This window comes from Myiozetetes cayanensis, unplaced genomic scaffold, assembly GCF_022539395.1.
Source record: "Myiozetetes cayanensis isolate MyiCay16 unplaced genomic scaffold, myiCay2020 scf19, whole genome shotgun sequence".
Lineage (NCBI taxonomy): Eukaryota > Metazoa > Chordata > Aves > Passeriformes > Tyrannidae > Myiozetetes > Myiozetetes cayanensis.
Window position 1 is genome coordinate 4711099 of NW_026087400.1, and position 17210 is coordinate 4728308.

General features: G+C 47.1%; 1 protein-coding gene across 3 annotated transcripts in view; it reads left to right on the top strand.

The window, feature by feature from the left end:
* The window catches only part of NKAIN4 (sodium/potassium transporting ATPase interacting 4), a 50683-nt gene that overhangs the window by 23287 nt on the left and 10186 nt on the right, over positions 1-17210 (top strand). For all 3 annotated transcript variants that reach the window (XR_007628753.1, XM_050313670.1, XM_050313669.1), the window contains exons 2-4: positions 1675-1812; positions 2314-2394; positions 9813-10010. Coding sequence is in view for 2 of the 3 variants with exons in the window: in XM_050313670.1 (XP_050169627.1) it covers positions 1675-1812; positions 2314-2394; positions 9813-10010 (417 nt within the window). In the remaining variant the exon portion in view is untranslated. The remainder of the gene's footprint in view (positions 1-1674; positions 1813-2313; positions 2395-9812; positions 10011-17210) is intronic.

The following is a 17210-nucleotide window of genomic DNA, read 5'->3' on the forward strand; positions in this document are numbered from 1 at the left end:
GGGAGCAGCATTTGCCCCAGCCCAGCCCTGCAGCCTCGTGCTTGGCCATAGAATCTTCCAGGTGGTTCAGATGGATCAGGGCAGGGCAGTGTGTGTGGCTTCAAGAGGAAAACTATTTGGCAGAAGAGAGAGATTTGGTGACTGCCTCCGTTCCCTCCCCTTTCTCTGTCCCTGTTTGCTTGTGCAGGTGTTGGAGAGGGAAAGCTGCTTACCCCTGCCCTGATTGATCACCCCTGACCAGCCTGCCAGAGAGTTCTTTGAAATACAGATTTTTATTGAACTTTCAAGGCAGTGTTGAGAATTGCAATACCTTCCTAGCCCAGGAGAGGTGTGAAGGTGATTTCCCCACTGATCCAGGAAGGAGGAGGAATAATGGCCGTTTAGTAGATGAGGCTTCTGTCATCAGGTGGCCTGAGTGACACCTGCAACCACTCACATCCTTAAATGCTTTAAGCCATCACACAAGCTCTGGTGCTTAGTTCCCAGCCAGGAAAAGGTGTCACGTAGCTAATTACACACAGCAGACTAGGATTACCCATGGTTAATGTCTAATTAGAAGTTAAATTAATATTGACTATCGATAGTAAATTGTAATGATTTCTTTAGGTGAAAATAAATATGAAATGTCATAATGCAATCCCAGTGTTCTAGTATGATAATTAAACATGCTTTGAAATCTTACCCTGACAGGGAAATCTCCTGCTGTGCCTTGGCACTAGCAAAGACAGGTCGATGGAGGGGGTTACACTGTCTTAGTGAAGACAAGCAAAGAGAAGATCTCTCTGTTTAAGGCTGGGCACTGGGGAAAAACCTTCTGGAACAGTTTTGCCCCCTCCACTCACTGTTTCTCCTGTAGATACAGTGCTTAAAGGCTGTGGGGATGTGAGGCCAGCATGCAGTTGCATGTTTATTGTGCTCTTTCAGCTGCATGTACAGAACAGCAGCTCAGAGCTGGGGGACCAGATGTTGCCTGATACAGGTGATGGCTACAGGTAAAAGTGCATCTTTATGCAAATGTGGTTTGAAAATCTGCCCCAGCACTTCAAGAGTAATGGAGTTTCATTTCTAGGACAGAGTACTGGCCTTGAACTGCATTGTTAGTGCTGGAGAGGAACACAACCTGTCCTGGAAAACTGATGTGTTTGCAGAATTTCTTTACTGGTGGCAGCATTTTCTGAGGGGTGAAAGTGGAGGAGAGAGTTTCCTCCTCTCTCTTACTTTGATGGATGTGTGCTGGAAAGCAGAAACATGAGAGGTGTCAGGAATGATGGAGTGATGCTGAAGGCTCTGACAAACGAGCTCTTGGAAGTTATTTTCGTATTTTTGTGAATGTGAATATTTCACGTATAAGGTGTTACCACCCTGCTGCTCACCTCTGTCCTCTGCCAGAGGCACCTCCCCAGAGTTCACACACCAGAGGAAAGCCCCCCACAGCCCCTGGAGCTCTCTGGTCTGCATTAGTTTGGCCATCAGAGGAGAGGTGGGATGAGCACAGAAGGGGTAGGGGCAAGTGTTGTGTCCAACTGCTGGGGTTCATAGGCAGCAAATTGCTTTGGGAACGGAGTCCCACCTTCAGCTGCTGGCAGGGATTTGCTCAGGGAGCACGTCAAAACCTTGAGAATAACCACTGTGGGTCCAGAAACCGTAACTCTCATTTTCCTTTCTCCCTTCCAGCTTGCTGCATTAGAGAGGCAGGTGTTCGACTTCCTGGGATACCAGTGGGCCCCTATCCTGGCCAACTTCCTCCACATCATCATCGTTATCCTGGGCCTCTTTGGCACCATCCAGTACAGGCCTCGCTACATCGTGGTGGTGAGTGAAGTGACACCCTCTTGCTCTGGGCGCTCAGAGCCTTTCACAGCCTCTGCTCTGGTGGGACGTGGCACGGGGTGAGGAGCTGAGTAAAGCCCTCGGGAAATCAGGCACAAGCCCTGCAAACTGTTTTAGCAGGAGGTGCCTGGCTGTGCTTGGGAACACAACGTTGGGTGTGCTGTGCTTGTGCCAGACTTGGAAGGTTTCAGATCATGATTGCAGGTGCTGAGGTAACACCCAGACACTGCACAGTGGAGAGGGAGAGTGAGGTGCTGGACAGATGCCTGTCAGAAGCATTTCCATCCCTCCAAACTCCTGCACCTGTGACTCTTTCAGGCAACAGATCATGTGCATATGGGAAACCAACAGAGGAAGAGAAAACTATTGCAGTGCTGACTCAGGGCATGCAACTGCCCCCAGCTAGAGCACATATATGTACACTAATTCCAGTGACTTCCTAATTTTTATTGCTTCTCTTTCCCCAACCTCATTCCCTTCCAGTATGCCATCTGGACTGCAATTTGGGTCACCTGGAACATCTTCATCATCTGCTTTTACTTAGAAGTGGGAGGGCTCTCAAAGGTGAGTGGGAGTTGGATGGGTGAGTTCCCAGGTTTTGCAGTGAAGGGGATGGAGTTTATGGGGAGGGGATGGGCAGGGACTGCCTGGGAGCAGTGGTAGTTATTCATGGCTGTTGGCCAGGGTGTTGTGAGTTAATATGTGAAGCTCTTTGAAGACTAGATTAGCAGAGTATTGCTGTCTGCTTAATGAGGGGTGAGTCAGAAATAATAAAAATGGGAGGCAGGTCTTAAATTAAGCCTGGGCTGTGAGCAATGAATTAAGAAGTGTTGCTGTAGCACAGCAGACTGAGAGTCATTGTAGGATCTGGGTTCATTTCAGAGCACTCTGCATCTGGCCTAGATTCCCAGGTCACACATTGAAGTTGCAGTCATAATTGGAACTGCCCTGTGGTTTTTATCAGGCCTACAGCAAGTCAGGAGTGACGGCACAAATCTTTTGCAGATAAGAAAACGTAGCTTCCTAATTTCTCAGTTCATCTTCATTTCCCCTCTCAGTTATCCCCAGAAACTTTGAGGGAGTTCTTGCCCAAAACAATGATTACTCGTGGTCTGAAGTCTCTGCCCGAGATGATCTCGATGTTGGTTGTGACGAACAACAACAACAAAAAAGAATTGTACATAACTATTATGAAATTATTAAATGCTCCCTTCTGTGGAGGAAATACTGGCTTGGTAAACTGCACTGGGAGCTTCGCTGACAGCCAGTGTTTGCTTCCAGCCAGCTGGTTACTTGTGTTTGCCAATCCCAACCTGCCCTGCCCCACGTCAGGCTGCTGTTGTGCAATTCAAACAGCACAGACTCCTCTTTCTCCCCTACAGAGGAGCTTCACCTGGTAACCTTGCTCTGTGCTGGGGCTTGTTTTAGCCAAGCCAGCACACAGAGAGGCTTTATTTAGCCTGCAGGATGACACTTGTGACTAGGGACTATTTTTATAGAATTGGGCTGCAGTGTAAGTTGTTACTGACTCAGTGGATTTCCCTCTAGGTCTGCACTGAGAAATTAGTTAATTTAGTGGCAAATAGCAAAACCAACAGAGTATTTGTGCTTATTTGGCAGTAAAATACTTGACAGCTTTGCCTCTGTTCTTAATGAGTTGCCTTCACTTAAAGAAAAGCTGTTTTGTAAGAAAAACTCATGATGTTGCTTTCTGTCCTCCTTCTCCCCCTTAACTGAAGTAATTTGGGTCTTTGTAGTGGCAAAACAAATCCTCACTTCCACGAGAGACCAAAAGATGCACCCGAAGCAGGAGCTGAGGTTTCTGTAGCACAGTGATGCTTTGCAGGCTGGCCCAGGAGTGGTATTGCTCTCCTGCTGCATCTCTGGAAACCTGATCCAAAGCCAGCTGGCATCTTATTGATCTCAGTCTTGGGATCAGACCCCAGATCTGGGCTTGGATGCAGTGCTGCAAGGAGCAGGTTCCTCTGTGTGCCCTCAGGGCCCTCGGGAGGAAACTGCCCTTCAGCTCCTGATAAGAAGTCAAAGTCAAAGCTCATCATTAGCCTGGCAGTAAGCAGGGAAATTGCAAATATTGGAAAAAGAGCTTTGCTGGAGTGAGCCTGATGGAGCTGGTCTGATAAACACTAGCTCATTAACTACTAGACTAAGCGTGAATACGCTGGGGAGTGTTTCAGGCAGGGTTGTGCTCCTGTGCAAGTGCCTTAAGGGGCTGATAGCTCTGAGGAAGATCTTCAGGGTTCTGTTTCCTCTGGGATTCCTGGTGAGCCTGGGGGAGTGGGAGCAGCTCCTGCCAGCCCTGCACTCACCCCACTGTGCTCCTGACAAGGGCAGCCTGCCAGGGCGGGCTCTGTCAGCAGCTCATGGATAATGACAGAATGCAGGAAGGGCAGGGAGATGGAAAGAAGGGAGTTTGTTAACTTTGGGGGCTGGTAATGACAGCCCAGTGCAACTGAGACAGGTGATAACTCAGGTGGGGTGAGAAAGGCAAGAAAGGATATAAGTGTTTCTGATGTAAAACCTTTAGAAAAAGCCACAAGAACTGGAAAGAGGAGGAAACAGTTATGTACACTTATTGCAACTTAAAATCACTAGTTATACTATCCTGATTTTTTTTTTATGGAAAAGGAAAGTACTTTTTCCTACTCTGTGGATATATTCCCATACTTCTTGGAAGAGCTAAACTGGCCTGATTTCTGTCTTTCTATCTTTTTTTTTTTTTTTTTTTCCTTGCAGTCTTTTCTTAGCAGGAATAAGAGTATGAAATATGGCACAGCAGAACTTCATTAGGTGGCCAGACACAAGTGGATCAGCACAAGTGCCTAAGGAAGCACTTGCCTTGATGCTGCAAGGGCCTCCCTAAGCATGTAGCCTGTGCCAGCTTTCCTCTAAGTGCCTTGCCAATGAGCAGGAGAGTGATAGAGCAATCTGGATTTGAGGGGATGCTTCTCAGCACTGGCAGTGAGGTGGTGATGTGTCTCTGAGCAGCTTTTGGCAGCACTGCCGTGCTGGCTTGCTCTTCTCTTGCCTCTGAGCACACTTGCAGCATGTGGGGGAAATGCAGCATCTCCGAGTGCTGGTGCGGCTCACAGCTGAATTTCCAGATTGCTGTTCCTCCTCCTGTGGTCTGCTCCTGTTCCATCTCCCTCTCTTCTCTTTGTCCATCTGGCCATTTGATTTGGTGAATTGCTGTGAAGTTTCTAGGCTGTGCTTGAAATAATACCTTAAGCTTCTCCCTGTCTGCCCGAGCGTCAAACACATCCCTCCTGCAACCCCTCAGTCTGAGTTAATTATTAAAATCCTGCTGTTAAGACGTATGAGCATCTGTCTGTCCAGCTGCCATGCTGACTGACTCTTCACCATGTACTTGAGAAATGTTCAGAGAGGTTTGAGGAATTGGTGTTGTGTATTTCAATGTATTCCTTTGTATTTTCCCTCCGGAATTATTCATCTCGAATGGCGATTGCTAATTTATTTTTTTTTATCCTTCCTTTATATTCTCTCTAGTCTACACAGTGCTTTGATCTGAATCCAGAGCTGTGGTGGTCTAAATCTCCTCTTGAAGTGGAAGCAGCCCTTATTAGTCAAATGGGAGTTATTTGTATTTCAGAGAATCTGGACAGCATCTTGGGATGACTTTGTACCTGGGGAAGATACTGTGAGGAGGATGGATAAATGCTTGTGTGCTTACAACTGTCCCTCAACTCCCTCTAAATTTAGAACCTTGAAGCCTGGGATTTGGCCTTTAAATGCTGTGACATTGTCAACAAGCCTCCTGAGAGACACTGGAAGTGCTTCTCTGTGTCTCAGGGTGATACAGCTACTTGGCACACAGGACTGAAAGATGAACATCATATTTCTTATTCTAATAAGAAATGTTTCCATCTAAAAAGATTTAGGATGATTCTGCTGTCAGGCTCTGGGGCTCCCATGCGAGGTTCAGTTTGTTCCAGAGCTGTTATAGTGCTGCCTTGCCTGATAATTAAGGAAATTTGAGGGAGGCGGTTCAGAAGGCTGCTAACAGCAAGAAATAAAACCATCTCTGATAGTGTCCCTTAGCAAATAATTTCAGAACAGCTCTCAGAAAGCTATTTTAGAAAAGAAACGCATCTGGCTCTGTGGGTGTTAGAGGTAGGTGTGAGTTTCCTGTGGGACACAGTGGGGTGAGGCTGGGAGAGGGAAATGGGCTCTGTAAAACGTAGGTAGTGCTGATTTAGTGCTGGTTTAGTGCTGTTGTCTTCCTTCTCGCTCTGATGGCAAACGGATGGCAGCCAGGTGCTACAACAGTTCAGAGTGAGCTGTGATTTTTTTGGCTGGCCTTCAGCATGCTCCTGAGAAGGAGCTTGTGTCACTCTTGGCTCATATTTCTCTCCAGGCTGAAGGTTAAAGAGGCAGCGATAGCCCTGGAAAGAAATGAGGGGGAGTGCAGTCACACACAGCTCCCTCTCTGCGGCAGGGCTCGCTCACTGCTGGGGCTGATTAACCTCTTCCAACCCACATGCATTTCTGGGAGTATTTTGGGGTGTTTGGATCTCAAGTGCATTGCAAAAAGGCTTTGGGAAATGGCTGTTCCCGGGACTTTCTTACAACTGGTTCTTCTCTCCTGATTTCAGTGTGCTGTTCTATTCCATAGTTTCACTTCTCTCCAACCATCTTCTCACAAACGAAGCTGGCAAACCACAGGAGACATCCTGGGATTGTTTTCCTACTCTCCCAGCAAGCACTGAGCGACTGGAGGTCAACTGAGGGGTTTTCCTGAGCGCTTTTTTATTGTGCCCCATCACGCAGGTACCTTCCCAGGGCACCCAGCCAGGGACACAAGGAAAGGAACAGCCCCGCTCTGCATGTTGAGACCCTCTCGTTCGTGCTGCCCTCCTGCCCTGCTGTGCTCCAGACAGATGCTGGTTCAGAAAGGTGTCTCTGAACACAGAGACAGCCATGATCCCAGTGTGCAATCAGTATTCATTTTACATCTGTGAGATGGATGGCTCATGAGTGCGAGTCATTGTGGTGCCTTTAGAATCCAAATGTGCTCAGTTTTTTCCAATCTGTTCTTCACTGATGTATAATTTTTTTTTTTTTTTTTTTTGGACAGAGCTGGAGTGTGATTGGAGGCAAAAAGCAGCCAGTGCTGGTTAGGACCTCCTGTTCCTCCACCTGCCAACCTCCAGCCACGCCTGTTCTGCTTTTTCAGGCCTAATTCACAAGCAAGTTCAGCTTCTGCAGCAGAGTTAAGCCAGAGCCACATCTGGGTGACAAAAGGGAGATTCTAGAAGGAAAGCAGCCTGTTTCTTACTTTGCCAAACACACATCAATGCCTCTGTAAGGAGCAGAGAAGGCACTGAGGGGTCTGTCTGCACCAGTGAGGCAGAAGGTTTGGGAAGGCACCATCTGTGAGCTGGGAGAGGGAAGCCCTGGAGACTGAGGTTAAGAGTAGATCCTGTGGTGCCCTGGGGAACAGCTTTGGTTCTGTGCTAACTGGGGGAAGCCCTGGGCAAAGGAACAGGAATTTAGTCTTTTTTTTTTTTTTTTTTTAATGAGGAAAGTGACTCTTCCCTCCCCCAACCAAAGTGGTGAGTGATTTGTGAGAGGGAGAAGAGCCCAGCAGCTTGGAGAGCTGGCTGTCTCCAGGAGGAAAAGCTCCATGTGTCTCAGAACATGCAAACTCGGGAGAAAAAGAACAAGCTTTGCAGAAAAGATGTGATTTGGTGGAAATGAGATATCTGTGGGCCACTGAAGAGTGAAGCCCAGCAGAGGGAGCAAGCCAAAGACATCTGCCAAAATTGTGAGAAGCTGGAAGAGAAAACTGTCTCTAAAAGTGGAGCTAACGCAGCACCTTGCACTGTGTGCATTACCCTGGAACTGCCCATCCCAAAATTATTCCCCATAGCCCTCGAAATGCAGACAGCTCCCTCTAAGCTCCCAACTGTTAATGGAGTTTTCCCCATGGTCTTTGCTGTTCAGGCTGCTTTTGCACCGGTGCCTCGCTCCATCCCCATGCCCTCCTGCATGTCCTGTAAAGCCCATGCCATCTGCTGTGGTGATTATGTCAGGAGCTTTGGCAGCTGCCTTCTCACTTAATTGTCCACATTTCTTAACACGTGCTTCCTGCAGCATATTTCAATAACTGCTCTGCAGGCTGGTTTTGAGCCTCTGTGCTGGGTGGAGGGAACCCCCCCAATGTGCAGGGCAGGGCAGTTGGTTTCTGGTCACAGGTTCTCTGGCTGCCATTCAGAGTTCTGCCCTTGCAGCTCAAGTTTGTCCCTGGAGATGCTTCTCTGTGTCCATGTTTGTATCTTCTGGGCTGCTGTACTGGCTGTGGAGACAAGCCCTCTCTCAGGAGGGTCTTTTGGAGCAGGAGCTTGGATAAGCTGCTGTGAATCTGTTTTTCCTCTTGACTCTGAGGGGAGCTGGCACAGAGGAGCTGCCACAGGAGGTTTCCCAGTGCTGGGAAGTGTGAATACCCCAAGCTCTGACTGCTGCTGTTCTGGGAGCCACTGCTTCCCTCCAGGGACTGTGTAGGACCCCGGCACGAGGAGTGTGAAGTAGTTTATGGATAGGTACTAAAACTTTTAGTAGTGGGTAGGTGGGGTGTGTAACTCCAGTGCCTACCTCTACTCTGCAGAGACACAGATTAAAAAATTTGAATGAAGACAATCCTTTATTCTAAAACTTCCAACCTGTTGCCTTGTTTTGGGGTCAAGAGGGGTTTTTGATTCTGCATCAAACTGACCTGAGGGGGCTGCTGGGGCACCCAGCACTTGTCCCTCATCTGGGAAGGGATGCAGCTGCTCTTTTCAGCCAGTCCTGAGTTTGTCTTTTACTCCCTGAGGGGCTTTGCCATGTCCTGTAAACTCAAAATCCCAATCTGGGTACTGGTTTCCTCAAGTGTGATCATTTTTAAATGAGCACCTGGCTGCACATCAAACCCCTGCACCACGTGCGTGGCATTTCCCTCTGGAGCCCCCTCAACGGCCTGGTTTAAAGTATTTAACTAGCAAGGACAAGAACAGCCAAACAAAAAGCCTCTCGGGGTAGGGGTGATAAGGAATTGCTGGGAGGTGTTTACAAGAAGCTGCAATCAGCACCCTGAGGTCAGCCTGGCTGGGCAGTCTGACCTGGGGCTGACAGAAGGTGCAGAAGAACCAGATGTGAAGAGTGTGGGAGGAAATCAGACAGAAATGGTGCAGGAGCTTGTCAGGTGTGTTAAAAGCTAAGAAGAGAGGAAGGTCTCTTGTGTTTTGAAACTCACTTTGGGGTCATGGAGTTCATATTTTCAGTTCTGTGCTGGGGAGAGCTTGTCCACAGCACATGGTTCTGTGACAGGACACTTTGTGCTGCCTTGTTTACCTTTTCCTTCTAGATTTGCAAAGTTAATCTCCCAAGCTTAAAGCTTGAGGGTTTTTTCCTGGGTGCAGGAACCACTAGCAAAGTGTTCCTGGGTCCGCAGTCTAGAAAGTGTCATTCTAGTTTGGAAGCTGCTCAGATCTGCTTCCAGACTGTGCTGCAGGATGATCAAGTAGGTTTGGAGTGTGCAAAGCTGCCTCAGAAATGGTTTAGAAGAAGCCTGCCTGTGAAATATGGTTAGTTTAGGTAATAGGATGAAATTCTTCCCTGCGAGGGTGGGGAGGCCCTGGCACAGGTTGTCCCAGAGAAGCTGTGGCTGCCCCATCCCTGGGAGTGTCCAAGGACAAGTTGGACAGGGCTCTGAGCAACCTGGTCTAGTGGAAGATGTCCCTGCCCATGGCAGACAGGATGGAACTGGATCATCTTTAAGGTCCCTTCCAACCCAAAATCATTCTGTGAGGGAATATAAAGCCCATGTACTTTGATCTGTGCTGGCATTTCCTGAGAGTGGGGATCTCAGAAGCTTTAGGTTTTCCATTGATTTAATATGACCTCCATCTGACAGCATGTCTGACACTCAGAGTAAGTGAAGATCTCTTTGCAACTTTCCCCTCTAGGACAGCGAACTCCTGACGTTCAACATCTCCCGGCACCAGTCGTGGTGGAGTGAAAATGGCCCTGGCTGTGTAAGGAAGGAGGCATCCATGTCTGGCATCAAGGGGCTGGATAACCACTCCTACATCTCTGTCATAGGCTGTGCCCTGGAGTACAGGTACATCGAGGTCATGCACAGCTCCTTCCAGATCCTGATTGCGGTGAGTACATCACTGAGGGGCGGCATTTGTTGAGGAGATGCTCTTTGGTTTGGTTTGGTTTTTTCACAGGGCACAGATGTTGGCCCGTATTTTCCACCACATTTTGTATCACCTGATTGCAAAGGCCTCTGTAAATGTGCTTTGTTTGGTTTGTTCTCCCGTTCTCTCTTTTGAAAAGTATTGCTTGAAAGAATTAGAAATGGATACCAGCAACCTGATGCCTGAAGTCCATCCACCCACAGAATAACAAATCATTCTGTATCCTGTTGGGGGGTGGAAATTCATGTTTTGACAAGGACAGAGACCCTTCTGGAGGAAGGGTAAAGATACAAGAGTTTTATAGCATGAGAGGAAATGGCTTTAAGTTGCACCCAGAGAAGTTTAGTTTAGATTTTGGGGACAATTTCTTCACAGAAAGGGTTGTAAAGCACTGGAACAGACTGCTCAGGGAAGTGGTGGAGTCACCATCCCTGGAAGTGTACAAAGAATGTGTGGATATGGCACCAAGGGACATAGTTTAGTGATGAACGTGGTGATGGTGCTGGGTTGATGATTAAACTTGATCTTAAAGGTCTCTTCCAACCTTAATAATTCTATGATTCTATGAAGGACTGCTCTTATTCTCCATGACTTAGTGATGGGTGGCAGAACACACACATGCACATTTGTTGTGAAGAATTTAAAAAGATCCTCATCTCCAGAAAATGAAAAAAAAAAAAAATTAAGGAAGCAGTAAGCAGCATATTTCCCTTTTGCTGACACCCAGGATATATGCACTAAATGTCTGCATCCACTCGTTCCTCATCAGTTTTCCACAGGCTTTTTAAAGTGCTCTGCAGTAATGCAATGTCCTTAATGTTCACTTTTAACTATTTCTCACTTGTCTGTGAAATTAACTGAAACCAAATGTCTTTTGTCCCCCTCACTTTGTGGGTGCTGTTGCATTTTGTAGCTGCATTAGAGTCAGCAGCCCACATCTGATCTGCTTTGGGTTGATACTTAGGGGTTAATGGCTCTAAGTACAAACCTGAACTGGTGAAACATTCACATTTTGGCTTCCAGCTTTGGCTTATAAAAGAGAATATCTCGCCCTGTTTAAATATTAAAGGACAACAAATAGAGATATTCCAAGTTCCTGGAGTGCCAAGTACTTCTCTGCACGTTTTTGGTCCTGCTTTCCATTGTCCTGATCCTGCATTTCCTATTAGCTGGGATGATCTGTGTGACCCAGTGACCTGCAGGGAGGGGGGAAGACTCAGACCCCTTTCTTGCCCTGTCACAGAGAAGAGGCAGATGGAGAAGCTCCTGTTTCCTGAGTTGGATGGACTCCCTGGCGTGTGCTGGCTGTTAATATTCCGTTAGTTCTCCTTCAGGGAAAATGATCTGCATGAAACTGTCTGAGCTGCTTCCACGCACGTGTGAGAGAAAGGCAGACCTGTGCACCCAGGAGAACAGAGCCTGTTGTCTTTTAGAAAGGGCTGTTGGCTGGAACAGGATTGGTGGCGCTGAGCTGGTGCTGAGCCTGAGTTTGGTGAAACAACTGACAGACCTGGAAGTCAGGACATCCCTTTTTAAAGCACAGAAGTTTGTTACTGTTCACATCCTTCCTGAACTCCTGAGCTGGCACAGTCCCCGTGCCCTGGGCTAGAGGTTGAGCCAACAAAGGGTGCTGAGCTTGCTTGGAAGCACATCTTTGGTTTTTGGCAGCTTACTGACTTAGGCACGTGGCCCTGGGCTAATTGATCATACTGATTTATAGGACTCTGTCTCTGGCAGTAGTTTTTCCTTTGCTTCTTCCCAAAGGCACGTGACAATATTCTCTGTGCATCTGCAAAACACCACTAAGGGGCCAGATGGGGAGACAGGAGGGAAATAGACGATAAAATAGGATTTAGGCAAATATTTTTCTCTCTCCTTCTCCCTGAGATCTAAGGTGAAACGGGTTTTTGAATCCTAAACCCTGGAAATGAGGCTAAAATACTTGTAGGCAAGAAACCCATATGGGCTGAGCTATGCAGGGAACTAAGTTTCTACTTGTCCTGTAATAAAAGCAGAGTATTGAAGCCCCAGGCCTGTAACTGCTGCTGGCTCTGGAATGCTCATATAATTTTGTCTTGTAGTGGGAGAAATAGAGCTTTCCCCCTCTGCTCTGAGGTCAGGCAGAAAGCAAATCTTCTCGCTTTCTCCCTCAGACCTTGCCTGAAAGCAGTCAGCCACTTCTCTCCCTTTTTACTCTCTGAGGGTCAAACTCTTTGATCCCTGCCAGTATCTTTCTCTGTTCTCTTTGTCTCACTTTGAGGCAGGTTTTATTACAGGCAGCTGTCCCCAGAGCTCTGGCAGGTACAGTGCTGCAGACAGGCAGGGACACCGGATCGATAGCACAAAAACATGACCAGGAACTTGAAGGCTCAGGGGATGCAGAGGAGACATGACCTAGTTCCCTCCTTGTCTGAGACCAGAATAGCCAGTCCCCTGTTAAGAAGGGCAAGGGACAGACAAAACTTCTTCTGTAGTTTGTTTTTGCTTTGCCTTGTGGTTTTTGGAAGTTGTGAGGTGTGGTTGCGTGTTCGGCTTTTGCTTGTTTTTTACCCCAGATACAGCACTGTGAAATCCATGCTCTTTAACTATGCAGCACCCAGCTGTGGGTGTTTTGCTTGTTTTCTGGAGGTCCCAATTCCTTGAGACCGCTGCACAGTGTTGTGTATTTGGGGCAAGGCTCACTGAATTCAATCTTCCACGCCAAAGGAGAGGGGGAAAGCAAACCTGAACCCATATGGTGAGCACAGTGTTGGCTGTCATCTTGACTCCTGCTGATGTATCATCCTGCTCCTGGGCATGCATTTGAGGATACATAAGGTCTCAGTCTGCTTTTGCTCAGAGCTTGTCTGTACTCCTCGAAGGCAAAAGCAATCCCTTTAATCTGGAATGCCATCAAACTCGGGCATATTAGTCACCACATGTGATACAAGTAGCTGTAGGGCCCAATATGAAAATCTTTCTCAATGCTTTTAGCACGAAGCGCATTGGAGGGAAGAAGCTTATTGTAACATCTAAAAGTCTGCACTGCTGTAGAAATGAACTGTAAAACTAATCCTGCCAGCACAGTTAGGGAATGGAACAGCAACTACTTTATCAGGGAAAGAAATCTGCTTTGTTTTTGCCTTAGTAAAAAGGGTTCATCTTGCCTCTCCCCAGCTTGCCAGCCAGCAGGGAGAGGAGCGATTCCCAGTTCTGAAATACCTGGCGTAGCTCTGGGCTGTCCATATGGTAGTTCTGGGAGTGGGGAGGGTCAGGCTTTTCCTGAGGCTTCATTGGATTCAGTAGAAATTGGAAATGTCTCACTGCCTGCCTGTCTGCTGTTTTCAGTCAGACTGACAGGTTGGAAGCTTCCCAGGAAGGCAGCAATGCAAGCCTTGACAGCAGATGTTATGTGAGAACCAAGGCACAGGAGATGCTTTGCTCTTGGCAGAAGGTAAATTTTCAGTGGCCATATTGCATCCAAAGAGTAAAGCAGGTCAGGGAATCAAAGGCTTCTGATTGCCTCTCTTTGGCTACCTGGCCACAACAGCCCTTTCACAAGCAGGATTTTTTCCTCTCTCATAGCACAGATCTTTTCATTTCCCCCTCTTGCACTGATGAGAGTGTACACACTTCATTAGCTCTGATTAGAAGTGAAACCTAGAATGCATCTGCCCTGAAGGAGGAGACTCTGCACCTACTCTCTGTGGTGAAAAAAGCAACAGCAAGTTTGTCTCTTGAGAGAAGAGGTGGAGAGTCCAGACTCTTCACCAGGACAGAGGTAGACTAAGATGTTACACAGGCAACAGTAACATCTCCTAAAATTTGCTTTCCCCTCCTTCCTGTATTTTGCAGCCAGCTGGTCCCCTTCTGCAGCTCTTGCTCCAATTCAGCCTTTCTGGCTCCAGCACCTCAGTTTGATGCTGCTGTTTTAGGAACACTTTTCAATCACCATGAAAAAGTTAACTTGAGAGGGCTGAAGGGCAGAGGGATGTTCAGACGTGTTTTCCTCATTCCCTTTGGGCACACTTGTCTCTTCCTGTCTTTCCTGCTCTGTTTATTTGCCTGCAGAGTGCTGGGGACGCCCCAGCTCCGTCCCCTTTCGTTCGGCAGCACGCGCGTTCCCGGGCTGTCTGACAGGCTGACGGAACACACCTGCCCACAACATGGGTTCCTAATAAAAAGCTTAATCAGATACTTCTGCAGCTTGGAGAAAGCTGGTACTGAACATGCAGAACAAGTAGAGAAACAGCAGCAGAGGGTAAAGCCCTAGAACATTCTTCGGGGAATTAGAGCAGTAGCTTAGTGTCATTTTACATCACTGATGTTTTCCCTCCTCTTCCACCTCCCCTACGTAATTTGCAAAGATCTAAGAATTATTTTTGTTTTCCCAAGATAGTAGAGATTAAACCCCTCTTTTGCATTGAAATCAGCAACCAGGATGAGCAAGGGTGAAGTTCCAAATTCTTGGCCTCTGTGAAGCTTTGTGCTCTGTGTTAATTGCTCATAAACCTGGGTGATGTCTGGGGGCTTGATACATCTTCATCAGGGATGCAGTAAGACAAGAATTGTTGGTGACTCTTGGAGTCTGCTCATCCCAAACTCAAGGAGACTCTTCCAGTGAAAAGGACTGGACAGTATGAGTGGAGTTTCTCCTCTGTAGCTATATTTCATTCATAATTCATTCTGAAGGACATAGGGATTCCTGTGAATTCATTTAATCCCTGAGATGGCATGTTTAATTACAGTATTGGTCAGCCCATATAAAAATGCAGTTCACGTTTTGTTGTACCTCTCTTTGCCACTGAAACTCTCCTGTTCTGGCCAGATCACAAGACTAAAAAAACCTCTTGGAATATAAAGTGCCATTAAATAAACAGGGTTTTTATTGATGAAACTCATAGAAAGCAGGAATGGATTATAAAGTCAATAAAAAGTAGATTTTAACCACTAAGCAGATAATTTTGAAACAAAGGCAGGAGATGGAAGAAATTTAAAAAAAAAAAAAAGCAAAACTCCACTCCAGTGGAGCTGGAATTAGAGACTTAGGGAAGTTCACTTCATTCACTAGTTTTTGTTTGATTGGTTTGATTTTATGAATGCAAAAAGTCACCTTAGTCATAAAAGGAAAAACGTATGGGGTGAGTGGAATGATGGTTGAGGGTTATGAGGCATTAATTTCTGTGCAAAACAAACTTCACAAGTCGCTCCTATCACTTGGTGCTTCTGAACCGTGAAAAATGCTCAGAGGTTTATCAGGGTTGCTGTGACAGTACAGCTGATAATCACTCATACACTCTGCCCATAAACTGGGCAGGTAAATCATTTTCATTGTTAATTCTATCAGGAGTTTCCTGACACAGGTATCACATAAGATTTGTGTCTACATGTTATAGGGTATAATGATAGTGAATGGATTTAGGGCTGCCACTTTACATGGCTATTAACCCAAAGTTCCTACTCTGAGGCATGATGGGAAATCTGGGGAGGGAGAAAACTGTCCTAGAGTTCCCTTGGAATCAGGGAAGACGTTCAAGGTGCATCTTTTCTGCTTTTTTGTGTGTGTGTAAAGGATCTTCAACCTAAAAAAATGCCAGAGCAAGTGCAGGGGATGTGTGTGACCACACTCCTAACTTGTTGCTTGGGCAAATGCAGAGTGAGCAGAAGGGTGGGTGAACATTTCAAGGAGTGCTGGGATGTGCCGAAAGGACTCTGTTTTCCCAGGAGCGTCTCTAGGTGTCAGCGAGGGCAGGTCCCCCAGCCCAGGGTCGAGAGCTCACCGTGGGTTCCACAGCGCTCCGGGGAGCGGCCTCGGGGCTTCAGCACCACGGCCAGAGCCCGGCCCGGGCTCCGAGCCCTGGAGTCCTTTGGGTTGGGAAAGCCCTCCAAGGTCATCAAGTCCTCCTGTTCCCCCAGCACTGCCAAGCCCTGCCACTAAACCGTGTCCCCCAGTGCCACATCTTTTAAATCTCTCCAGGGATGGTGACTCCACCACTGCCCTGGGCAGGCTGTGCCAGGGCTGGACATCCCTTTCAGTGATGAAAGAAATATTCCCTAATATCCAGTCTAAATCTCCCGTGGCACAACTTGTCTGCTTGTAACTTGGGAGCAGAGCCTGACCCCCATCCGGCTCCACCCTCCTGTCAGGGAGTTTCTGAGAGCAAGAAGGTCCCCCCTAAGCCTCCTTTTCCCCAGGATGAGCTCCCTCAGATCCCTCAGCTGTTCCTCATCAGGCCTGTGCTCCAGACCCTCTCCCAGCTTTGTTGCTCTGTCCTGCCCCAAAACTACCACAAGCTTAAAGAAAAAAAAACAAACCACTTCAGGTTTATGTTAGCACAGTACAAGCAATAGGAGAGCGAAAAAATCTCTGATATTCTGATTGTTCTGTTTAGCATTGTCTGCCTTTAAAAAGCAATGCTTCTACACAGAGGCAATTCTGAAAGTCAGGAGGGACAATTAGACTGGCCATTGCACGTGGTCTTGTGGTTAGCATCACACCCAGGGGATTTATTTTTCCCTGTCTCTCACTGAAACTTAGCCTGAAGCAGTCCTGGTTTCAGAAATGCACAGCAGGGGAATGAGGAACTCCCCACAGCTACCCCCTCCTCCACAAACAGGGTTTAGTGATGCTACAGAAACATTCCAATTCCTTTCCAACAAGGCGTGTATTGTCAGGGAGAGCTGGAAGAGTCACGAATGTTGTATAACTCCCTGGTAGAAATCTCATTATCTTGCCTTTTGTTTTCTGGTGTGATGTATTTTTCTGTCATATTAAAAATGAATGGACTCTACTTTTCAAGCCCCACCATGCATCATTCTGTCTCCCCTTGGAGTGAGTCACGGCGTGTTACAGGCTGACTCTTGCTCGAAAGAATTGAGTTCACAGTGGAAAACAATTATGCCTCACAATAACTTTACTAACACAGTTACTGTCAACCAAGATCTCGCTAAGTGGGGTGTTATGTAAAGATGTAAAATGAAGGATGGAGAGGATATTTGATTAGCAGCAAGAAGGCAAAGCAAAATAAGACCCTTCTGGATCTAGAATGTTTAAGTCCCATAGTACCAGAAATTTGTTTCTCTGTTCAGGCTGAGTAACAACTTGCTACTGAGGCTGACTGAGGCAGTTCTGGTGTGTTAGAGCTTCTACAAACTACCAATTGAGCTACTAAAGATTTCAGT